The sequence below is a fragment of the Zosterops lateralis genome, assembly GCF_965231275.1.
Source record: "Zosterops lateralis genome assembly, chromosome: 2".
Classification (NCBI taxonomy): Eukaryota; Metazoa; Chordata; class Aves; order Passeriformes; family Zosteropidae; genus Zosterops; species Zosterops lateralis.
Genome location: NC_139763.1, coordinates 15,866,098 through 15,892,176, shown reverse-complemented (window position 1 = coordinate 15,892,176; position 26,079 = coordinate 15,866,098). Strand labels below are relative to the sequence as shown.

General features: G+C 39.4%; 1 protein-coding gene across 2 annotated transcripts in view; it reads right to left on the bottom strand.

Moving 5' to 3' along the window:
• The window catches only part of MAP7D2 (MAP7 domain containing 2), an 80,908-nt gene that overhangs the window by 18,393 nt on the left and 36,436 nt on the right, over positions 1-26,079 (bottom strand). Inside the window, exons 2-6 of one of the 2 annotated variants that reach the window (XM_083854618.1) lie at positions 17,677-17,754; positions 14,285-14,448; positions 7,215-7,329; positions 4,153-4,263; positions 2,742-2,864 (exon numbers count right to left, since the gene is read on the bottom strand). In XM_083854618.1, the coding sequence (XP_083710744.1) occupies positions 2,742-2,864; positions 4,153-4,263; positions 7,215-7,329; positions 14,285-14,448; positions 17,677-17,754 (591 nt within the window). The remainder of the gene's footprint in view (positions 1-2,741; positions 2,865-4,152; positions 4,264-7,214; positions 7,330-14,284; positions 14,449-17,676; positions 17,755-26,079) is intronic. The other variant, XM_083854619.1, reaches the window with a different exon arrangement.

Here is a 26,079-nt window from a genome sequence, read left to right as displayed (position 1 = left end):
TATTTTAAAATATCACATATAATGCATTCAACATGATCCCATGTTTATTAAAAATGTCTCAACTGAAACATTTTATAGGAAAAAGTTATCTCTAAAATATTGCTCTCTTACTCATACACCTTTTGAATCACCTGACTAATACTGTGACTTTTTTTTTTTCTTCTAAGAAGTCCAGTATTCCTTTGCATATGTTAAAAAGAAAAAGCAGATAATGCCAGTTGGGTGGTTTTTGAACACATACTGCAGACCAGGAAAGGTGACAGAAGGATAGAGTGTTTTGTCTTTTTTAAAGCCTAAACATGCAAAAGCTCCTAAATACATTAATTACTTTCCCAAATAATATTTAATATAAAAAAACAAAAACAAAACCAAAAAACTCCCCAAAACTAAACTCTGCTGTCGGTATTTCAGTATTGTTATTTGAGGGGGACACCAATTTGAGTGTGACACATGCATTACAGCTTACAGGGCAACTTTTTTTTTATTTGCAATATGAACAGGATTTTTTAAAATGGGATATTTTACTCCTCATTTTGTTCATATTGCCTTCTAAGATGAAACTTTCACATACGTATAGAACAATCAACAGAGTATATGTTTTATCAATAAGACAGACACTAACTGCAATCAAGTGATAGAGTGTTTCCAATTTTAGTCAACTGAAGTCAGGAGGGATACTGACTTTGAAAAGCAGCAATTATGCACGAATGTAAAGAAAGTCATATTCTCAAATTTTTTATTGGAGGCAGCCCTAATAAATTTTTATGAGGCCTGTTTGAATGATTTGATATTTAACTGGACCTTTGTATTCTTTGACTCACTTTCCAGCCAATTGGTATAAGGTACTGTATATTTACAAAAACATTCAGAAACTTAAAAGCTGCCTAAGATAAATATTTTTACTTCAACTGTTAAAAGAATTAATTATGCATCCAGTAACAACTGTTTGCCTGAATACCTTGACTTTGAGTGACATTAATAATGTGTTGCAGTGGAGTGAAATTGAGGCACCTCATTTCTAAGCTTACAGAAAATGCAGTAGCAGAGCAATTTTGACCCCAGCATAATGACAGGAGGCACAGTGGAAGAGGAGGTCTTGGAAAGGAAGATCCTTCTTCCCTGTTCAGGAAGCTACTTCTGTGGTGAGAGGTACATGACAAATGGGAGATCTCCCTCAACTATTTTGCTGGCAATTACTGACAAAATGTCAATGGCCTCTGAGATTGTTTTTTGCAACTTGTGCTACAGCCTGATTGTCTTGTGGAGAAATGACAAGAGGATGCTTGTTCAAAATGCTGTTCCCAAAATGAGCTGCCCTGTTTCAGCTCAATAAAAAAGCAATTTGCAGAACAAATTGTACCCTTGTCAGACATGCCAGTGTGTTACTTTAAAGATCCTATGATGAAGAGAGATAAACCTGAGAGTTTACAGACAAAACAAGTGAGGAAGGACAAAAAGTCATCCTTATTGATTTCTTTGATATCAAATACAAGACAGAAAAAAATTATCCATAGGTGGCCTCAGCAATTCAGTTCAAAATCTTAAGCAGAAGGTACTGATCTAATTTTGAGTTGGGTTTTGCTCACTCTTGGCAGTAGTTGGTCCCTGAGCAGTAAGCAAACTGGGAACTTTTTCAAGTACTATTTGAAAACATTTCTGCTTCCACTAGAAGCTGGAAGCAGAAATGTGTACATTTTTTAATGTAGAAACAAGGGAAGCAATTTAAGAGGCATTCAATATCAGTGTCCCTATGCACTGAATGGAGAAGTAACACACAAGGGAAAGTAGGTTTACTTAGCAATTCATTTTTGAATAGCTTTGCATGAACAGCACAGATGCAGAACTTAAGCCTATTTTAACCAAGATGTGTGAACACACTCATAATAAAGATGACCAGTCTTTTATCAGCTAAGCAGTTTAATCCTGGAAAAGTGTTTCCTTTTGCAGACAGGCATTTGGGTGTGGGCTTTAGGGTACTTTCTTTGTTCTATTAAAAGTAAAAAGGGCTGTTAAGCTTTTGTCTTGTTTCAGGCAGCACTGTGACCAGGTATGGCTTTATAAGCAGAAATTACTCAAAGTCAGGCACTTGCTTAAGCATTAGCAGGTCTGGAAACATTCTTTTTGTAGATGTTTGCAAAATAATGGTTTTATAAGTCTACCCTTTACACATAGGAATGGTAACTATCATCCCTTAAAAATCAATAATTTCTGGAACTGACACCTTCCTATCAATATTCTGCTTTTTCATGTGTATGTACACCTATATATATATAGGTGTCACATGCACACAGTCACACAGTTAAAGGCAAAAAGATATTTAACAGATAGAAACTGTAACCCTGGTAAAAATAATTAAGGCTCAATGGTGCACTGGGATTTTTGTTCTACATACTATTTGGGTATGATAGGGCTGACATTAATAAATCAATCTAAGCCTCCAAGAGTTGTCACATCCTTGTCTAAAAACCTGTTGCTTAAATGAATATGTTTTTTTCTTTTGATAGTCTGCAGTTTTAATGATTTTTTTTCCAAAACAGATATTCAGAACAGCACAGACAAGATAATGTGCTTTTCAAAGATTTTAAATACACTGCTATCTGAAACAACTTAGTTCATCATTGATTTTGTACTATCCTGTAAATTGCCATTTGTTTCATAGTACTCCATTTCTTCCATCAGCTACATAAATGCAGGTAAAAACATACCTCAACAGTTTCAAAGTGAGGAAGTCACATTTTTACCTGGAGTATTGTACTGCTCAGAAAGCATTAATGTACTCCTGCTTCTGGCTAAAGATGACTGTGTGGGAGTCAGCAGTCGAGAAACAATAAAGTTTTCCATTGGGCTAAGATGCATGCGGTGAGCTGAAGGATGGGAGCAAACAAAATAAAATTTAAAATGCAAAGAAATAAAACAATGTTATGTTAAAATAACTGAAACAAAATGATGAAATGATTAAATGAAATGACAAAAAAACTTGAACTTTTTGAGATTGAAAATACTTGAAGATAATTTTCATTCCCTCTAAAGAAAAACTTTTAATTTCTCCACTGTTTTAAGTTTCCCATTACACACAGTAAGATCAAGATCAAATTGAATTTTGTTTTTACTCAGAGGCATGTTCCATTCTGCAAAATGGTTGCTTTCATGACTCAGCACGAAAAAGGTTTGTCTTCTTCCCCAGTAGGAAAGGTAAAACACTTGGTAGAACAGCACAGCTGCTCACTAATCTGCCACCCATGCTGGGACTGCATTTGAAATCTGCCATCTCACCACATTACGTAAGTCTTATTTATACAATATGCCTGCATTACTTCCTACTCCATAAATATAAGTGTCAACTATATAAGATGTATTTATAGACGTTCCTATTACATGTATATATAGCCATCTGTCATAATAACCTCAAAGCCACTGATGAGCTTAAGCAATTCAAAAATTAAAATAAATTTACCTTTCCCTTTTCATTCTCAAAACAAGGCTTCATAGTAATTTATTTCAGTAAATATATTTTTCCCCGTTAGACTTCAAAAAAAAAATGGAGCAGAAGGAAAAAAAAGCAAACACAAAATAAACCTAAAAAAAATCCAAAGAGTTCACAGTGAGATAAACCCTTCAGTCCTCTTTGTGGTGTTTAGCAACCACTAATCCTACAAGATGATGATCTTTTGAAGAACCTCTCAAGGATCAGAGTTTCATAAGAAATTAATGGACTCCACACCTCTGGACACCAGATTGAAGTCCCCCAGGTGGCTCATCAGACATACCCCTGCCTATGGAACATCCCATATCTACTGCCAGGCCACACCTTTGGTTTGCTTGTTTTTCCTTCTTTTGCTAGAAGGTCAGAAGCAGTACAGTTATAGGAAATTGCTGCAGTCACAGCCTGTACTTACAACCCTGTTTGCTGGAGTATCAAAATTTGGAAAAGAATCAGTAAAAAACTCATGGCATTCATTGCTGGACTACGATCTCCAGCATGGCAGCACAGCCTTGGGACAGGCTGCAGAACCATCTTATTAATACAGAATCTTTCAGATGTTTGAGTTCCTTTGAATTACAGACATAAGCAAATGACAAAGCTATATGGACCAGAAGGGCTTTAAGCAGAAGGAGAGTTTCTGCTGGCAGGAGACCAGCATGTTCACTTGCCTCTGTCGGGGGAATGCGTTATGGCCGCTGTGGAGGACGAGAGGCGTTTACTGATTGGCGACTCCATTTGCTTTGGCAGATTCATTGTAGAAGCTGAAAGTTTGTCACATGCTGCAGAGAAACGCATTGAAGAGATTTGTATTCAAACCACAGTGCTGATCAACTCAAAAAGTTAACCTTGCATTTGTACTCTTGGCCCTTGCACTGATCACAGCACTGAACTGGCATGAGATGAGCTCTTTCTGACCGCTGAGAACCAGCACCCTATGATACGTGCTTGGCATGCAACTTTTCTCCTTGTGAATTTAATGTTTCAGTTTCACAGCAGCCTGGTTTTTATACTGACACTGATAAATAATTATATATCAGATCTGAACGAGTGAAGCTATTCTGATACAAGACACTCATTACCAGCACAAGCATAAAGTTACCCAAAGAAAACAAACTGCACACATGACAACTCTGAATTCATCTTCATTCCCCCTCCCCTCTCTACCTTCAGTCTGGAAGAGCTGAGGTTCACACCAGATATTACTCTAATAAGAAAATGAAATGACCAACATCTGTATGAGACCTCACTGTTTTAATGACTAAGCTGGCATCAGCCATTTGGTTTTATCTTTTCATGCTTGAGAAAAATTTAAAAAAATTAGATAGCTCAGTTTTTTGGTACTTTTTTTTCTGAAATACCATTTGTCAAAGTCTGTTTGAGCACAATACTCATTTCCTACCTTGGCATTTATTCAACTGAATGAAAGAGATGCTACTCAGGTATTACTACAGAGTACTAGTACATGATGATCACTATCTGATACTCAGAAGCTAAAAGCGCAGATGCTTTGTCCCCTACATTTGAATTTAATTTCTTTCAAAATCAAAAATATTTTCATCTAGAGAAATGTATGTGGCCCTAACTCTGCACCTTCTAAGTAAGTGCATTCCCTATTATGTCCATCAAATCATTGCCTTAGTGGGGCTTCCAATACTAATCAATATTTGCAATTTGCCTCCATTTCTACAGTAAACAATGCAATTCACTAGATTTGCTTTTTTAAGAAAGCACATATAATGCTGGTATGCTGTAAAATATCAGTTGCACAGGCAAATACCTTTGCACATGAACAACTATCAGTAAAAAAATTGAATCTGTTGGCACAGAAATAATAGTTCTGTGAGATCATAGGCAGCGTAACATTTACTGTGAATTCTGCAGGAGTAATAGCCAAGCTTAACTCCTCCTTTGAGGGAGAGAAGGAACCTACTTCTCAAAAGCATAGCCTGTATTTTCTTTTCAAAATGCCAAGTACATTTGCAATCAAGATTAGAAATCCAATATGCAATCCATTTGTAATTTTGGAGGACTCATCTACTTCAGAGTCCTTTTATGGGAATAGTAATTAAAAAAAACCCAACAAACCACAAATAAAACCCTGAAGAAAAAAGATAACTGAACAATATAACACATGATTGCTTAAACAAAGTCAACCACCTGAATTTGTTACAAATACCAGCTCGGCCAAAATTCATTTCAGGAGGCTGAAAACATAACACGGCTGTTTATACCAAATTTATTTGTTCTTAAAATATCGCAGAAGGCGGCCCTTGAGATGGAAAAAGAGGGCTGTTTTGATGAAACATGGTCTTCATAACACCTTTCCTTACTATGCAACTGAAATTTTTCTCAACAGCACCTGTGCATGTCCATTAGAACTGTCAAATATACGTGTAATTAATTATATACACACACACACAGAGCACCCGCAGAATTAACAGAGATGAGACTCTGAGCAGTAGAAGTTTACAGTTACTGAAAAAACCATGAAATGCCTCTACTGTGCTGGAATGTGAGGCATGCATTGCTCCACCATGGCAAAATTAAAAGGAAATTAAAAGACACTGGTCTACATCACTAAGGGTAATGCCATAGAGTACCAGACTGAAATGATAAGAAAAGAGTGGTTAGGAAGAACAAGATCAGTGGATGGATTACAGTGATTAGAACAGTTATAAACGAGACACGATGGTACTGTGATTCTCTGAAATACCATTGAAGGAATCAGCAGGAGCAGTAGAGGTCACAGGGTCTGGAGGAAGGGTGTTGGCAGCTAAACCTAGAACAGGGGGTGGGGTATTTTCTGATTCACCTACACAGCAGAGAAATCAGAGCAAAAAGAGGTGAAAGAAATTACTGAATAAGTTGGGGGAGCTGGAATTAAGCACAAACTGCATCACAATGAAAACTGGTTTTATTTCTCAAACTATAAGAGACTTCTTTCATTATTATATATATTTAACTTCCTGGCTTTCCTAATGATGTATGAAAACTATGACATGAAATAGAGTTTGTCTTTTTAAAGTAAAGTTACAAACTGTTTAAAAGAGAGTAATCGTTATATTTCATCAACACCAAAGATGGATGTTTTTCCCAATAACATCAGTTTATTCAAACCTGACAAAGTCAAATAAATTGTATGATTGAAAAGAGAAAACATGCATCTTTCTGAAATATAAAAGCAGCATGTGACTCATTATGTAATAAAAAGAATTTCCTCTGAAGCCAAAGCAAAAATAGCAGTAACAGAATGTACGTGGGGAAAAAACCCAAACTATTTTAAACTGCACATGCTGCATAGTCATCTAGAAATTCCTATCAGGTTTTTAGAAGTACCAAACAAAAACAGATCATCTTTTGCAAGCCTTAGACAGCACTCAGTCCTTTGGTGAATATTAAATTTGCTAAGTGCGTGGGTGGGAAGACAATGTGGAAGAAGCTAATAAGGGAGACAGTGCATCAATTTTAATTTTAGCATTTAGCATCCTTCAAACAGATTCTGGTTACTCTATTAAAATGATCTGCATTCCTAAAGTTAGGAGGAACCTGTCTCCACAGAAGGTATTAGGGAGAGAAAGCCTGGCAGGCAATTACAAAGCACTTATTCACGCCCCAAGGCAGTAGCCACTACGGTACCACCCTAACTATAAACCCATCATACTTACTATCTCCACAATCTCATGCATTTTGCACTTCCAGATCTGCAATGCAGGCAGCCTGTTTCACTTACCATCTCTGCCTCCTGAGCCTGCAGCCAGTGCTCCTCCCCACGACCATCGCTTCTGCTTCTGTTCCAGCTGCTGGCTGCGTTCGAGGGACCGGCGCATCATGGCTTCTAAACGTTCCTGGTAATTTTGGTACAAAGCCGGACACAAACCTCAATCAGTTACTTGGGGCTTCTTTCCCCCGCCTTCCAAAACCATGCTAAAAATACACAGTCCCCCTGTTGCTCCACATAAGATGATTTCAGGAGCTTGCTCACAATAAAAGAAAAAGAACTGAATAAAGAAGGTATCAGCATGCTACCTACCTCCAGATACGAGTATCCTTTGTCTGCAAGCCACTGAGGTCACTACAGAGGCCTAAGTAAATAACACAGGTTGCATCACTGCCTAGCATCTGCTCCTGCTGGTGAGGCTGCTGCTGTGCTCTGGACTTAATTTGTATAAGAATAATGCTCGACAAGCATTAACTCCTTCTTGTCTATGCAGACATCAGGATTCCTTCCGTCCCTTTCTGAGCACAGTTAAATTGCTGCAATGCCAGTGGCTCCACCTAGTCACTCAGATAAATGATCACTTCAAACCCAAAGTAGGTTACTTTGCAGGATGCCCTACTTATTTATTTATTTTTACAAGAACTCCCTCCTTTCTTCTGTTATGTTCCTTAAGTTTAGGCATTTAAGATCTTCTCATCTCTTTTCTTCTCTGTGTATTTATTTTAGTGCATGCCTTCATCATACTGCTCCAAGATTTACTTTTCCCCCACCCCCCATCACCCCCCATGTTCTTTTCCATGAGTTAGGATTTTATCAGAGGGAAGAATAAAATTTTTTTTTTCTCTCCCCACAACTTGCTCTATCTTTAATTCACAGCTAAGTGTCCCTCTCCATCACCTCTTGACTCTCAAAGACCTCCACTGAGTTTCATTCCCACCTCCTCCCTCTGCTAGTTTCTCAGTGATTTATTATTGTGGCAATGATCCCTGCACCTTTTCTTTTCCTCCTTTCAAGCAGATAAAATGTGGTTCTTCCCCACCCACAATTCCATCATCTAACAGCCTCTTCCTTTCCTCCTCCCAGTACGTCATTCAGCATCTGGCAACCTCCTCACCCTCACATTTCAGCAGCCCAACCCCTACTGTGAAAGATAAGTCTATTCTTGCTGCCTCCAGCTACTGCCCCAGAGAGTTTTAGCCCTTTGATCCTATCAGTATTTTTGGTGCTATTCCTTATTACCTTTGCTATATCCTTTTGGTCTAGTATAAAACTCCTACTCTTACCCACTTCAAACTGGATCATGCAGGCTTCTGTGATTACATCATACCCGTTTTGATTTTTATCAATCCCCTGCTCTACCTCCAATATCTTCTGGCAGCTCAGATAAATTGTGTGGAAAACCCTTCATACATCTCTTGGCCAGATTACTTTCTCTCACTGATTAATGCCTTTGGTGTGGCTTTCCTGAGCTATTTTACAAAAAAATTTCAGTCTTTGTTCAAGTGTGTTTCCTTCAGGCTCTGCACTGGTAGTGAGCCAGTTGTCTCTAATGGAGCTCCTTCAGCACATCTGACCCTAACATCAGGCACTTCCAGGAATCTCCATACTTTTATACATGTACCTGTAAACTTTGTCTTACCTTCCCGGGCTTCCGACCCTGGTCACTGACTTCCTACATTTTCAGATGTCCCCTCATCATCTTCTGGTTATCTACAATATACTTTTGCCTTTTCCACATCTTTGAAAAATCTCTTCTATACTATGACTTGCATTAATTTATTTCTGAGCTCATTTTTTCCACCTCATCCAACCCTGCTACCATTTATCCATCAGTATCAACAACAAGCAACTTTTTAATCTTTAAGCTTTCCTCTAATTTTATTACAAATCACTTGCACTATAAAATATTCTATTGCCCTCTATACAAGCTGTGAAAAAAGGAAATTCTTGCATCCTCTATCATTCCCAGCTCTCCTGTCCCTGTTACCTTTTGGCCAGGTGATCCACCCTGCTGTTAGAATTTCTGCTGCTGTCTCCAGGAAGACGATCTTTCAGTGGTGTTGTGAGCTCCCAGTCTATCAGGTAACATCATTCAAAGACCACTGAGAGCAGGCAGCTGCTTCCTTGTCCTCCCTCCCCCCCTTCATCCCCCTCCTCTGTCTACTCAGTGCCATCAGTGTCCAGGCAGGCATGAAAATGAGAGCTCTGCTTCTCTCCTTCTCCCTACAGAGCAAATGAACGAAGCACCACAAGGCTCAAGCGCAGCCTCTTCTGCAAGAGCACAGAAACCCCCCACAGCCCTGAATACCCCATTTGCTTCTTTTACACACCCTGCCTGGGAAAAAGAAATAATCTTCCATTCTCTGGAATCTGAAGTCAGTCCTCTCTGCTTTAGTTTGCTAGTCTTTCTTCTTTTACTACTTGAGGATAAAAGTTTCACATTTAAATTCTGTGTGTGCAGGCTTTGCATTACCAGTTTGTGCTTTTTTAGCTTCCCACCTCTCTATCTTAATTCTCTTTCTTAGTCTTTCCAAACCTCATATATTTCATCTCTGCAATGTGCTTCTTTTGACCCCTTTCTTCTACTATGCAGCTTGCCCCAATCTATCTATCTACCCACACTCTTTACCAAGGAAAATCGCCCTTCCCTTTCTTTCTGATTAAAGCATACTCATACACAGAACCTCCCCCCCCCCCCGCCCCATTTCTAATGAATATTGTTATTCATTAATCAAAAAAGAGAATATTAAAACAGTCATGTTTCAACTATTTCTGTTTGCTGTCTTGTTTGGGGTTTTTTTAACAATGCTTGGAGTAAGCAATATTCTATAGTTTGCAAATCACAGAATACACTTACACCACCTACTATCAAAGTACTGTTTCAAGAATAAAATGCATGCTGAAATAGATTAAAGAAATTAAATTACATTTCATACTTATTTGAAAGCCCATTCTACCTACAATCTGAGGTTGAAATCTTCAGTTACATTGTTCGGAGAAGATCATTCATTTTAATTTGCAAAGAGCCTTTCACTAGACTAGAGCCCTATAGAATATAATTATTAAAACTCGCAAGACCTCTGCAGATATAGGTTAGATAAAGGACAATATGAAGGGTGCTTTTCACAAAGAAAGGATAGTTATTAAAAAAACAAAACAAAACATTTTAAGTTGGCACAAAACTAAAAAGCCAAAGAAAATAATAAGACATAAGCAAGCATAGCATAAACAACTCATACACGAATAATTTGTTCCATGACAAAAACTAAACCACAAGACAGAGATTTCCTTCATCAGCAAACAATGTGGAAAACCCTTCCAGTCTATGTTATAGATTAAGCACCTTGAAAACATATCAGACTATGCATGTGATCTCATTTAGGAACTCTAACAGCTACAGGTAGAGGAAACAATATCTGCTCTCAAGATACTGTGAGTTTTTGCACAAAAACCCCTATAATGCACAAGCACCGCATGTAGGTTAAACTAAGAATGAATAGAATCATAAGAGAGAGCCATCTACTGCTAGCATCTAAAATATACATTACTTTCCAAAATCCAGCTACTCATGCAAGTTTTCCTCAGCCTGAGCAATAGAATAAGCACTTGTATTGTCTGAATTAAAAACAAACAAAACATCACCCCTCAAAACTCAGTCAAATTACTTGTTTTCTCACAACTAAGTTCTTTCCTTTTTTTCTGTGTAAAATATAACACAGATGTGACAATAAGGAAAAAAGAATGTTTCAGGTATTATGACTTAAAATAATTTGTGCAAATAATTTCAAACCAATCTCCTTATATCTGCAAGACAAAAATCTGAAACAGCCCTGAATCATCTCTTCCTCCTCACTTTATATATAGTACTGTATGTAAGTAGCTCACTGTTTCCTGACATTATCAGTTAGCTTCTTCTTTGGAATGGAGTACAGTAAGTAATTAAAGCTACAATATCTTGAGAGCTTTTCACTCTCTTGTGTCTAAGCACATATTTTTTCCAAGTGTAACACATTTAGTGTTACATTTTAGTGCACTAAAATAATCTCTTCCCAATAACCTGTGTTCAGCTAGACTTCTATTTAACAAGGTATTTCCAAGTCCCATGGAAGTTCAAGAAAGGAAAAGAGAAAAAGTTATTTTAACTTAAAAAATTACTAGCTTTATTTTGTCCAGTTCCCTGTTAAAAGACACTTTGAAATCACTTCTGTAGAATCACAAGTTGCTTTCCTCAAGGACTCAAGGACTGCTTTTACTAAAATAAGTGGGCAGCTTTGAAAGTTATACAAAGGGAAGGGCAGTGATACTGAAGACCTCTGCAGACAAGAAAGATGTGCCCAATGTAGACAGAATAATTTCTAAATATTATTTATTCAGTTCCTTCTGAAGAATTTGACACTTCCACTGTGCTCTGCAACAAGCTCCAGTTGTCCCAAAGAACTCTGACAGAACACCTCAATTCCTACCAAGAGAGACTTTAGAACCACCATCTCTTATTGGCATTGCAGAAGGGGAAAAGTAAGCACAATAAATTGAATTTTAGCCACCTTTTCAAGAAGTCCTTTGCAAGTGAAACAGTCAAGCAGAGGATGTTCTGATATAGGAGCCAACAAGTCCCCACCAGTTTGTTAAGATCTATTCCTCTCAGACTCTTTCAGATGCAACATTTTATATAGAGAGATTTATATAAAATCTTCGTATCACGAATGTGCACTACTCTCTGCTCTGTTAAAAAACAAGGAAAAAATAATTCAGGAAAAATATAAAGGACAACCAGTAAGGCAGACAGCAAGGAAGAAAATCTCTCTACTTGTCATTTCAGACACCTGATAAGCAAGTAAAATGTGTACTCCAGTACCCATCCAGTGTAAATTGGTGCTGAAAGGAGAAACACTGAGAAGATGCAGTACACAGTGGCTCAGTGGTCAGGGCACACACACCCCCACACCCCACGTGGGGGAAATACATGTTCAAAGCACTTCCAGTAAAGAGGGTCTTAAATGGCCAAAATTACTCACAAACAGTGAGTTAGTTGCAATGCCCTGGGAACTGCAAATTCATCACCATCCTTACTTAGACCTTCAGTATTAATAGGCACAGAGAGTTTGAGGGGTTCATCACAAGATCAAGGGGAAGGTGGGGCTAAACTGGCAGATCCTGGAGTAGAATTCAAATAGAATTTGAGAAATGAGGGACAAGAAATTGTGAAGGGAAGCTAGGAGGTGATGATGTCTCCTACTCCCACTTTCCTTCTTCTCTCACCTTACCCTGTTCTCTAAATTATTCCCCTGTGCACCCTCTTCTCCTTCAGAGGCTCCTGGACTTTTTCCTCCCACAGGTTTAATCCATCCCCAAACAAGCAAGCACCCTCTCCTGTCCTACTGCCCACACAGCCTTCTCTCAGGCTCCTCGGCCTGGGGAAGGAGCAGGGAGAAAGGAAAGGGAAAGAATCCAGACTCAGGCCTGCTTTAGCTTCCAAAAAAGGCTTTGGACACTTTAGGCATGAAGGACCGGCCTGGTGAGCAGAGCTAGGAGTAACCACAAACTCTTGAAAGCAGCCAAACGAAATGACCAAACTCTCGGAAGCAGCCTCTCCCTCACCATTACAGAAGTCTACCCTCACACATGCAGTGTCTTGGGGAGCTGGAACAGGCTTTCTGATGCTTGGGAAAAACATCACAGTGTGCTCAGCTTCTTATGCCCATCTCTGGGGAGTGCAGGAGGCCACTACAGGAGATGGGTCGGCCCCCACTAAACAGACGCTTTGGGTCTGATCTGTCACAGCCTCTCACATCCAACAACTCTGCTCTCATTTCTTCAGCAAAGGCAAAGCACGAATGCAGGAAAAGCTGGCAGATACTCTCTCTTCCTACACCTCTCCGCCTTTCTGTCATGCTCTGCTAAAAATTTTGAGGGCAGGGTTTTGGACATTTTTGTACTTGTCCCTTCCCCTTACAACCCTCTCAAATGAAATCTGTTTTGCTGAGCTGCAAAAGGTTATTACAGCAGGAAATGCTGGGGAAGGAGCACATCACTTCAATGCTGTTACCACAAGAGACAGACCTCCTATCCTTTGTTTCTGCTTTTTCACATTTTTCGTAAAAGAATTGGAAAAAAATCACACGACGAAATATTTTAAAATTAATTCTCAGCCATTACATAGAAGCCACAATGAGTATGTTAAAGTTGAATGACAGGATACAATCTTCTCTTCAAGTAAAGTGAAAAATCAAACAAAAAATGTAATGAAGAGATGATATATGTTATTCTGAAATCATGCAGAAGTGTTTTACCTGTTTTGAAAAGTTATTTTGATGAGAGAACAGGAGGCAGAAAAAAGGTTAAGAACTGTGGATTTCTAAAGCTTTCTTAATCTAGGAACTGGGTATTTTTTTTTTAACCACTGCCCCCTTTTCCAAAAGTCATGAATTCTTTATCAGTTGCGGGAAGCAGTGTTAGTGTTCTCTATATAATGTCATGCAGAGATATACACACACACCCTGGATTCAGAGAGCTGTACCAGAAATTGGACTCACTAGAGCAAAAAAAGAACCTTAAATGATCTCAGCAGGGAGCATAAAAGAGAGGAAGGGCATGAAGATGCTTAAAAATATGTGTTTCTGTTTTATGTTAGAATTTGAAAACAGCCTAGATTCTTCACTGATTTAAGTACAAATTTCTGAGTTTCTGTCACCGAGAAAAAATGGAAGAACACATTTTCACAAACATTATTTCTGTTTCGTGGACAATAAAGAGAAGAATAAGAAAATTCTTTCCCTTTTTGGAAACATTCATCTTTAAAAACTTCCTTCCAGAAAGCTGGTGCTTTATATTTGACAGTCAGAGTCCCAGATATGTTAGCAATAGTAGATGACTATTCCAGAAGATCAGACAAAAATTTAAAAAAAATGTTTTGGAAAGTGTTTTTGATGTACAGTGGTAGACTACTCACAGCTGTGGTGATGTGGTTTGCAGTTCCTGCAGTAATTGCTCATGTCTCCAGTCCTGCCCCCACCCCCAATCATTTAATGATGTCAATATTCAGCCATGTTCAATGCTGCCATACATCTCCCAGTGGACCTCACCTCCTCCTCTTTAAGCTTTTGTCTCCGCTTTTCTTCAACAGCTGCTCTCTTCTGTTCCTCTCTCTGCCTCTGCTCCTCCAGTCTTCGCCATCGCTCCTCCATTTGCTTTTCATACTGAAGTTTTGCTCTTCTCTCCTTCTCCAGTATCTGTTGTTCCCTAGCAGCTTGTGCAGAGATAAAGGTGCACTTCACTTCATGCAAATTTTCTTCTATTTTAAAATTATTTGATAATATGAAACAATAGTTTAAAACAACAAATACAAGTACACAGGGTTTTAGTCCACTAAGATTAAAAATATAGTGCACTGAAGTGCTGAAACGATTAGTAAATTTAAGCAACTTGCTCAATAAATAGGGAAGCCCTTGTATACAACGTGCCAGTTTATACCCATTACCTATGTAAAAACAGTGTACAAAACAGTTTGGCAATTTTTTATTTTTTTATGTTTCAAGTCTCTCTGAAGCTTAAAGCCAAATTATTTTTTCATACATACTCTTCCTTGTAAGCTTTGAAGGAAATCAGCTGTACATGTTGAAGCACAAGCCCTTGGGACTTCTTTAAAACAGTGCTTCTTGTTATGGAGCTGTCTTTAAAATAGACACACGTATGCAGCATATGCTAAGTTTTCTATGAAGTTTTGAAAATACATCTTTCAGCTCATGATTTGGTGCTATATCTTTATCCACTTCTGCCTCTTGCCATGAAAAAGAAATTGCTTCTGTTACTGAGGCTTTGCCCAGCTGTTTATTCCAACTGGAGCAATAATCTTCATGGGACATTACCCTGATGTTTCAGAAACTCAGACTGCAACAATACATACTGGACTGTTGCTTCAGGTGTACACAGGAAAACAAGTAGAAGGAGTTAAGGTGCAAAATTGAGAGGAAAAATCCATTTCCCATGCAAGTGTATTCCATAAAAAGGCAGGAAAGAGGAATTCAGTAAGCATGCCTATGTACAGACAAGCCTGTAGTGTCACGTACCAACACACATACAGCCAATATCAAAGAAGGAATATTGCCAGGCTAAGAACTTAAAAGTCAGAGAAAGCCAGATTAACACTGTTTATACAAGAGCTAGTCCTTCTTCCTGTTCCTTATTCAGTCTGTGTTTCTTCAGTTCCCGTTTCCTTGTGCAGCACATCATCACCCTTCTAACTCTCTCATATTATGTTCCCATCGTTCCTAGGCTCTTGCCCAGCCATCCCAAATGGCTCTCCTCAGATCTGCCTTTTCCCCTCAGCTCCTGTCCCCAGGCTCTTTAACCAAAGCTGTGACTTTCGGTCCCTCTTAGCCCCACTCCATCCTCACTCCCTTGGGTGAAAGCCAGAGTCCTCCCAACACCCAGATCTTTTTCCAACATTCCATTTCTGTCCCTTGAATACTAAATCCTTCTACAACACTTCTTCTTCAAATCCAGCCTGCTTTCCAGAACACCTTATAGTTTATTCTTGTTAGAAATACATTTCATGTTGTCTTCCCCTTTTGTCTTATAAAAATCCACTCATTCTCCCCACTCAAGACAGGGCAGTATCGGGGAGTGTCAGTGATGCAGTGAACCTGGATTGAATGCATGAAGTTCAGACTTGTCAACAGAAAAAGTTACCTCAGAGACAGTGGATAACAAGTGACCAGGCATTAATTGTTCCAACTGCTAGCCACATCAGATAAGGCAGGTGAAAAAAACATGCTGGAGTTCATAAAAACCAAAAATAGAGTGAAGTGTCCAGAGGTTGTGCTAAGATTACCTTCTGAGTAAGTAGGTGAAACCTGGGACTGATTCTGGACAGAGAAGTAAACAATTCTGTCATCATGGACACATACACAATTCTTACTGCTTAATTTAGGGACGCTAAACTACTGATTAATGAGTTTTGGCTTGGGTGAAAAAGTCACTCCATATTGCTACATAGTACCTGTTGACTGCCTAAAGATCTGACCTTTGGGGGAATATGCTGCTTTTTTCTGGACTTCTGAAAGAAAATTCTTGCAGTCAAACTGTGACCAAAATCCAAAGCTCCTCATTATAGAAATGGTCTTAACCCTAAAGAAATATGTTTCCAGGAGGCATGTCTGGGAGAAAACTGCAGACACCACCTTCTAAATCCCCTGGGCCACTCTCAAAATCTCCAGGTTTCAGTTTCCTTCTCATCTCTTCTGCTCCAAGTCCCTTCCAATCTAATCATCATATCACTTTCTTGGGAACCAAAAAAGAAGGGATAATCAGGAGGAACAAAGAGATAGCCTCCACTGAGCATACCTGGAAGAGAAGCAAGCCTCAGACAAGACAGAAGCTCAGGCAAGATTAAGTACTGAAGAGCAGCAGATTCTCACCAGAACTACCAAAGGGAATCGTGCTGACCACGCCCATGGTAATGAAAACTGTCAAGTCACTGGTCTCAAGCCCCAGACTTTGCAAAGAAATGGTCAACAGTTTGTTTATCTAATGCAACAAAACCAGTAGTTTCCTATAATCCTTTTGGCAGGTGCCCATGCTTGTTTAGTAGACATTTCCTCAAAATATATGCTTATCTTAAATTTTACAAAAATCATAAAACACTGACAATTCCTTCTGCTAGGTATTGTCAGGCAATCTCTAGAAACATTGCTACTGACCTTTCTTGTCATTACAATGAGGAAAAGTGAAGTTAACTGTTTAACACTTTTTTATATACAGAGAGATATACAAAATCCAAATCAATGTTGAACAGAAAATTTCATTTTTGTGTGTATATATATGTATACACACACATATATATGTATATTTTAATTGTGTATACACCTGCTCTCCTGAAATATGTATTTATACTTTTTACAGATATATTTTACAATTATCTCAACATTTCCCTGGTAATATTAATAGATTAAAAATAACTGTTTGTTTTAAACAAAATATGAACTCATTGCTTATGTTATTTAGGAACTGAATAATGTTTTTTATCATTCTCCCGAAAGATTAACCATTTTACAACTTACACACTTTAATGCTATACTTAATAACTCTATTATATATTTCAAGATGGCTAAAACTGAACAGATTAAAACTGACGTTGCTTTACCAAATCATCCTACATATTATTCTGAGTATTATTCAAGGCTTATTTGCTATTTTCACAAACCAGGATCGTAACAGCAGTATCTTGAACATAAACCTATATTCAAAGGCACACAAATCAAAGAAGGAAGTCAACTTGTATAAATGAAGTATTAAATATTTGACTGGAAATCCAGAAGACACATTTTTTTTATAATTTAAGTTAAAAGAAGTGATAAAGACTAGGAACAGACTGAATGACAAGATTTAAAATTCAGAACACAAAAAATGTTACGTTAGTTAGTTAAGCCTATTAAAACATATCTATAAATAATACATACACCTCCTGCCAACTTACCAAGGTATTTCTCCCTTTCTTCTCTTCTTTCCTTTGCCAGTCTTTGTCTTTCATCAGTTCTCAGAAATCCATCAATAGCTGAAGAAAGAGGGAGGGGAAAAAAAAAAAAAGCCTTAAAAAGCTGTTAGCAAAACTGAAGAAGGATCAGAAAGATATTAAAATAATCCATCAAAAAGAAATCATAACTACTGCATTTAACAACTCCAATAACAAAACCAATTTTGCTGTTGTGTAAGGGTGGGTTCACAAGCTGGGATCTGGGGACTTCTTGAGCACAGTCTGGCAGCTACAGCTGGACCCCAAGCATGGTTCCTCAGTGCAAATGCCTGACTCCTCTGAGCAAACAGGCATGCTGTTAGAGCTTGTTTCAAAACTTGAAACTTCCTTGGGAAGAACCCTAAGGATTAACACATGTTTATCTTGGTTAATAAGCTCATTTTAAATTTTTTGGCTAGAAGGAAAAAGGTAGCTTAGAAAAGCAGCAAGCAGCTACTTGGAGTCCCAGCCTTCATATTTATGGCTGACCACAGCCCCCCAGTTTCCTTGCTCGCTCACACCAGCTCATTTCAACAACCAGCAATTACTGCTGGAAGAGGCTATGGAAGCAGCAGCCCTCCTGCTCTCTTTCCCAGGCATGAAACACTTGTTTCCTCCTGGACTCAGTATCTAAAAGTAGGATACTTGTTTGGGAGGAGATTGCCTAATGTTTCATACCTGGATTCATATACCCAGTTCTCTGCACAGCATGAGCAGCTGAAAAGCCCAGTTTAAGGAGGCAGGAAGGCAGAGTGTGACACACCAGGTGCCTTGGGGTGCCCTGCCTGCATGCCCTGGAACCAAAGGGACCTTAGATGGACCTTCTGCAACAGCAGGGACAAGGCCACTGAGTGCCTTGACAGACCATCCAGGGGATGGTATTTTTGTAAAACAGCTGACAGAGCCTCCAGCGCCCTCCCTTCCCAGGATCTCCTGAGGTCTGAGCAGTGCTGCAGTGCAAACAGGCATGGTATCTCACAGCACAGTTTACATCATTTGCAATCATTATCTGGGCTCCCTACTGAGTTACTGAATTCTAATTAAGTCCCCTTCCTTTTGCTCTGAGAACTGCACTTATTGATTTTATCAGATAAATACGAATGGAAAAATTACATAGATTGTAACCCCAACTACCTTCCTGAAAAGTCACACTTGCAGGCTCCTTTCCAAAGGCATCCTTTGGATGTGGGAGTAAGGATTTGACACAGGAAGTACCTTTCTATAAAATGCACAGTTCTGTAGGAAGGCTGAAAGCCAGCGTCAGTGGCCCCTGGTGACAAAGGCAGGGTCTCAGCTGTCCCCCATTACAGTAACAGCTTGCTTTTTCCCCAAGCAGCATCTTCAAAGACCATCTCTAATCCTCCTCAGCTCACACAGACTGTGACCACCTGAAGGCAGCCAGGCCCCTGGAGAAATGTGATTATAGCTCCCAGCTGGTTAATTACAACTCAATTTGTGGGTCAAATATTTATTTATTTATTAGCAAAGACTCATCCTACTTCCATACTAGTCCACTTGTTTGCTCACTTGGCTGACATTTATTTTCAGATTTGACAAAGAAGGAGACAAGAGGTGGCAGCTCAGTAAATCAACCATGGCAAAGGTTTGTAACTGCTTTGAAGGGTACTGCAATAAGTAGCCAAGAAAGAGAATCCAGCTGGCAGCATAGGTACATTACAGTTCCAATGGAAAACTTTTCAGTTGTCCTGAAGTCAAACAAACACGAAACCTACAACTCAGGCTAGAAGCAGCAGAGGGATGTGAAATTCAAATGGGTCAAGAGCCCAAAGATGGAAGACTGAGCTTGAGAACAAGCTGGAGAAAGGGAAAGAAACAAGTAGAGGCACAAGTAAGGTCTTCTGTGGCAAAGAACATAAGTCAGACAGAGAGGTAGAACCTAAAGTGCAGAAACTAGAATGAGGATAAATGGCGGGATGGAGGGGAACATCAAAAGAGTTCATGTCCATGAACAAAGTTCACAAAAACCTGCACTGATTCTCATCACTCTCCTGGCTTACAGTAACTACCTCAGAAACCCACCAGCAAAAATGCATCCCATTGTGCCTATCAATAAAATCACAGCTAACTCATCTCTACTTTGATTGCTTCACAAACACAACTGTAGAAGTGGATCTAAAAGCCTTGCTCACAACCCCATTGCTATCCAAAGCTGATGCAATTTTTTCAGGTTGGCTTTCTCAAGCATTTCAATATCACAACCCAATTCAGAAAATACTGAAAAATTATCCAGTCTGCAATGTTACATATTTAAGAAATGAGAATGTATCCAAACTGAAACAGTCTGTACAATCTTTATTCTGACTGCTCTTACATATATATTACATTTTTTCCTTCTAGGTCCCTTTGCTTATTCATTCAGTGCATAAGAGTTGATCCAAGTTCAAAGTTATTAGTGCTTCTTGCTTCACTTCTTTCTGAAACTGAAAAGCAGACAGAGCTATTATCTGAAGAAGGCTTTTTGGAGAACAGCACTCCACACTCAGCTGTGTCACAGGTGTGTACACATACAATGGAATTGTACAAATACATGGAATTACTGTTCATTACATACGCAATACACCAACAGGAAAAAAAAAAAAAAACCTCGGCAAAAAAACAGTGGAGGAAAACTGCATTCTAATATGTACAGGCATCCAACACAAGATGGCAAGAGCAGCATTAAAATAGCACAGGCATCCTCAGCTGGCTTTTCTTTACTCAAGTACTTGACTTTGCAAATCATCATGCCTGCCAAAAGTCAGAAACTCGCTTCCCTTAAGAAAGTAAATATAGTTTTGAAGGACAGAATAACTGATGCCTGGGTGGTACCTTGGGATGTTTTTCAAAGGTCAAACCTGCTGTACTTTATGCATCTTCATGTAACATTCATGTAACGTTATAAATGCAGTGAGCACAGCAGTTACCTGTGGAATTTCAATAATGACAGGAATTCCAATTCCGTTTGGCAAAGCAGACTGCAAGCAGCAAGCTGGCACAGGTAACTACCCCGGGAATAGTGACAGGGTATCCCTGTCCCGTAACAGGGAACTGCCAGCAGAGGGCAGGAGAAAGTCTGAATGAACAACAAAACCCCGCGGCAAAATCGCTCTCACTGAGCTGTGACCTCGGGTTAAATCTGTATACGCAGCTTTATCCTGAGCCTTCCTCATATTTACAGCTAAGCCTCTGATCCCTCACTTAGAGAGGCACGGAAGAGCTAACAACATGTTTAAGAGTCAGGACGTAAATGCAGCCTGGTCGTTCTTCTGCCAACCAGGGTAATGAATACAACGGGATACTGGAAGAAAATCCCCTAATAAATGTTTATTCCCAGACTTGTAGAGGAGTAAGGAAGCTGCTCAAATAATAACATCAAAGATTTTACTCTCAGGAAATGCACACATACACACTGCTGCTACTTCTTACTTTTATCTCCCAGCCCTCCCCAGAAGTCTCCTTTGCACAGTCCCCACTCTCAAAGCCATGCACTCAGGCACTGGGCTAATTCCTTGAGATTGTGCCTCATTTTTGATTGAGAAGGGCCAGCTGTTCATCTGGGACTTTGTTACAATGAGCATTTCTACAGAAAAAGACCATAAGGTAAAAGCAGCCTGAATGTCAGCAGCTGACCTGCAGCTAAAGTGTAACAGTTAATGCTGCAACATTCCTTCAATACCTCCATGTTACTTGAAAATAAATATTCACAGAAGTAAAACCCAATATGTTAATCACTAAAAGGTTTCAACCCTTTTTTATGGGCAAGGCAAACCTATTCAGATTGATGAAACAGTGCCAGAACACGTCCACACACACTGCTCTGCTCCACATAGTGCTTGTGAAAGCCTCTTGGTGGTTGCTCAAGACAGAGGAAGGCTGTCCTCTCCTGATGAGACAAGGCAAGCTCTGTCTTTTGAAATCCATATCCTGTTTTTGGTGAGAAAACAACTACTCAAGCAGGACAATTAGGTTATTGGAAGCTGAGACTACATTTCTAAAGGACCAACAGGCTACTTGGGCATCTCCTCTCCTGAAATTCACACCTGAGTAATTGTCAGCAGGTGAAGTGTCTCTATTTCATTTTTGGTTTTTTCCACCTTGTTATTGAACCCACACCCCCATCTGTCCTCTCTAATACCCCATGGTATTTGGTTTCACAATATATTTATACATAGCAGATATTGAAGCCTTGTCAGGCATCCTGACAGAAGAAAAGTCAGCTGGGCATCTGAGACCAGCTCTGCAGAACAGTGTTCCACACACCGAGACCTTTGGCCTCCTGCATGACCACGTTCAACACATTTAAACCTTTGTCCATTCTACCTGGCATTGTCCAACACTTTCAGACCTCTGCCACAGTATGTGTCACCTGCACTGATGCTGCTGCATTAGTGAAATTCCTGGTTTGGATGCAGTTCTGCCGATGGGTGGCCTTACCTGAGACATCACTGCACTTACACCCCCTGTTCTGCTGACAAACTCTGCTGTTTCAAATAACATTATCTTCATCTGTAAAACAGACATTTTGCTCCCTAAAACCTGCTTTGTCTCCCATGGGATTGTTCCTTGGACAATAATGAATAGACTTCCACCTGTCACCATTTCCCTCTGGGCATTTCTGAATGAAGAAATGTTCAAGTTTTCAGCTATTAACTATAGTCTGAGGGGAAAAATAGTTACAAAGCTGCATGTGACTGAACCTGGATGGCACTTTCTATTGGCAAAAGGCATTTTTTCTGAATTTTAATTATTATACAGCTGAGAGGCTTTCAGGTAGAGGCAACACACAAACACCCCAAGAGCTTTGCAGGTAGGTTCAGTAAGATTTGGTGGATTGTTGTCCTTTTTGATAATTATATTTTTCTACATTTTCTTTAATTAAAAAAGCTCTCTATTCTATTGCATTCAAAAATCCAAATACAAAGAATCAGAATTTCCCCAGTTTCAGATACTTAAGTTTATTTTTATATTTGCCAGGCTGGATTTCAAATATAACCAGAGTAGAAAAAGAAGCATTTTCCATTATGTCTAATTAAAATTCCAGGATAGCTATTTGTTGTTATAAAGATGTTAAGTGGATGAAGTCATTAAAGGCAAACAGTTAGTTGCCAAACACAGAGACATTTCAGAACCCCAGGCTAATTGTCTCAGAGGTGGCCTGGCAGATAGAACAGAAGTTGTCAGGGACTGCACGCTCTGGTTAAACAACTAGGACACCTGCCTTATGCTCCTGCTCCCACCCTGGATTTTCAGATTACCCATTTGAATCAAGAACTTCAGCTGTAAAACATACTGCATGGGGAGGAAAAAATTGCTAAAATATAAATGGCGGATCTTCTCAGTTTTGCATGAGCCCAAAGACAGCTAATCAGATGCATGGGATTGTGTACAAATGTGTGTGCCCCAAGGAGACTCCAGTATCAGGCAGACACAGCAGAAGCACCTCGAGCACTCAGAGAATGGTAAGATACATTAGCAGAATGTTTTTACTTATGGAAACAGTAGATAATTAATCTAGTGTTATTATTTATTTAGTTTACTGAACAGGCTAGACAGCCCCCCACATAACCCACAGCAAGCAGTAGCACTGTGTCCACGTTTCTACACTGATGTTTTATTCATGTGCTTCTAACCTTTCAGGCAGGAAGGAGTCCAGAGGCTTAACCAGTGCTTGACAGTGCCCCTCTCACAGATTTAACACACATGAACATTTACAGCTGTATTTTTAAAACATCACTAGACCCCAGACCCATTTGGCATCTGTAGGTAGGATATTCCCTTCTATAGCCTGTCCAGCAACTTTCTAGAAGGAAACACTGTACATTCTGGAAAGGATAAAATACATACAAAAATACTTTCTAATTCACAATTAACATTTTGAAAATTCTAGGGTTTGCCAAGGTGGCACTAGCTGGAAATTTTATACTAAACAAGCAAACCCCTAAACCCCAAAGCTATGAACACTATAAATTAAACAATGTTTTTCCATGACTGAAATTCTTTTCTTCTTTCGTTCACTTACTACTTATCTCCTGAATGAGCAATAGTCTCAACTTATAGTTACAATTTATGCACTGATAAACTTGCACAGACTACTTTCACTGACTTAGCAGAATGACTGTGTTAAAACAGAAAATATGGAAATACCTTGTTAGGATCAGTAAGCCCATGCTTACCTCACCCATGTCTGGAAAAAAAGGTCTTATCACTCATGTACTATCATACTGAAAGGAAAATTCATTTTTTGGAAGGAGATTAGCTGTAAATACTGTAGATGCCATTTGTCTGGTTCACTTTACTTTCACTTGTGCAAGAAAAAGCCTCACTCTAAGACAATAACCCTCAAGTCACAGTTATTTTGCCCAAATTATCTAAGGATAACTTTTTAGGATCAGATAAATTTGTTTCTCCATCACAGTAAATTCAATCCAAACAGCTTCATTTTAGGAACATATACATCAAAATGAATGAAATTCTATTTATTGGGAACAATTTTTGTTACCAAAACGAACAAGGAAAAAAGTTTTGGATCTATAGTGCATAGATGTAGTCAGCAGCACTGCATCCAATATGTGTTCTACACTGATGTTTTATTTATGTGCTTCTGTAATCTCTCAGGCAGAAAGGAGTCTGGAGGTTTAACCAGTGCTTGACAGTGTCTTTCTCCCAAATTTAACACACATGAGCATTCATAGCTGTATTTATGTGTATAGTGTAGTCTAGCACAATTCAATTTCTAATTAAAAGTGTTTCTGGACTGACAATACCCATCTATGTATCAACATCTGCTGATATTATATATTGATTATTAGGTATTAGATAACTACAGCTTAGTGAAACACTAGCATCTCACCAAGAAATTCAGATATTTTTTAGCATGAGCAGACCAGATGGGAACTCTAAGTACCCATTTCTCCCACCTCCAGTGAGCTTGTAATCCTCCAATGCACATTAAACCCCACTTCCTCTTCAAGTTAATTGGCTTTGGGGTCTGTGGCACTGAATAGTGATCTTATGCTTTGGTGGTTTTTCCAATGTCACTGCTGTGTTGCACCCTCCAGTGACAGCTGAAGTGCACAAAGACAGCCAAAGCAAAGGGAGCATTGAGCTGCATTCCTGTGCCCAGGTAAGGAAGAGCTTTAGTAGAAGCCTTGCACAGCCCTCAGGCGGGTGAGGAGCTGACCTGCACTGAGGTGCACCACAGTTCATTTTCCTGCTGAACACTTCAAACCTTCACAGCAGCACTCCATGCTGCACACTCAAGGGGTGCAGGAGCCAGTAATGACAAATATTATCTGTAGAAAACAGAGAGCTTCCCAGATGTGAGCACCCAGGTAACTTGGAGAACACTGGGCTGAGCTCCAGTCTTCGTGCTCAGGCTCTTTGGCCATGTAAGCCCAGCCACCTTCCCCTCTGCAGTGGGTGGCTGTTCTGCCTCCAGACAGGCCAGACACCCCCACAGCCCCCACATCAGCACCCAGCATTAAAATTTTGCTTCACGGGGAAGAGGGAATGATTTTCCCACTGTGGCAGTTACCTTGAATGTATCAAGCTGCCCAGTTCAGGGCACTGAGTGCACTGCTGAAGGCCATTCCTGTGCTGCCAGAGCTCCCTCTCACAGCACCAGTCCATAGCAGCTGCAAATCTCTAATTTCAGCTGATTCAAGTGTCACAGGACAGCATTTTGGAGGAAGCCCCAGCAGTCTCTGTACATCCTGCCTTCCACTGGCCTTTTTGCAGACCATGGATCTCTGCAGCAAAGTGACTGCTTCCACTATGGGGCAGTCAATAAAGATTTTTAAAAAATCCTATAATCAAACTGTTACTTAAGCTCTATGTCTAGGTACTCAGACAAAAGTATGACAAAAAAATTAGAGCTTGCTTCTAAACCAACTTCAGCCAAAAAGTTTTCTTTTGGAGCCTGAAGTGAGAACGACATGTATTTGTCAGTATGCTCTCACAAACTGTCCTTAAAAAAAATTAAGACTAATCACAGAAGAAATGATAAAACATAACAACAACAACAAAAATCTACAAATAAAAGGCTCACACTTGGGTGACAGAGGCTTGGTGGATGACCATTTCAGAGGGGGCAATTCGTACAGTACAGCACAGACCTTAAACTTTCCACTGCACATGCATGTACAGGGATGGTTCTGCAGATTCCTTTTACTAACTTTATTTTAATTTCAAGTCTAATTTTATAGAAACTGTAAAAGAGATACCAGTGTTCTGGGATTTGCTCTGAGTTGCAGCAAAGATACAGTTGGAGAACCAAGAAAACACAGCTGTCTCCTAACAATGCTCAACAATGCATGAGGTGTTGCCCACATGTCCTTTTATTACCACAACAGGTCTAAATGTTTTTTC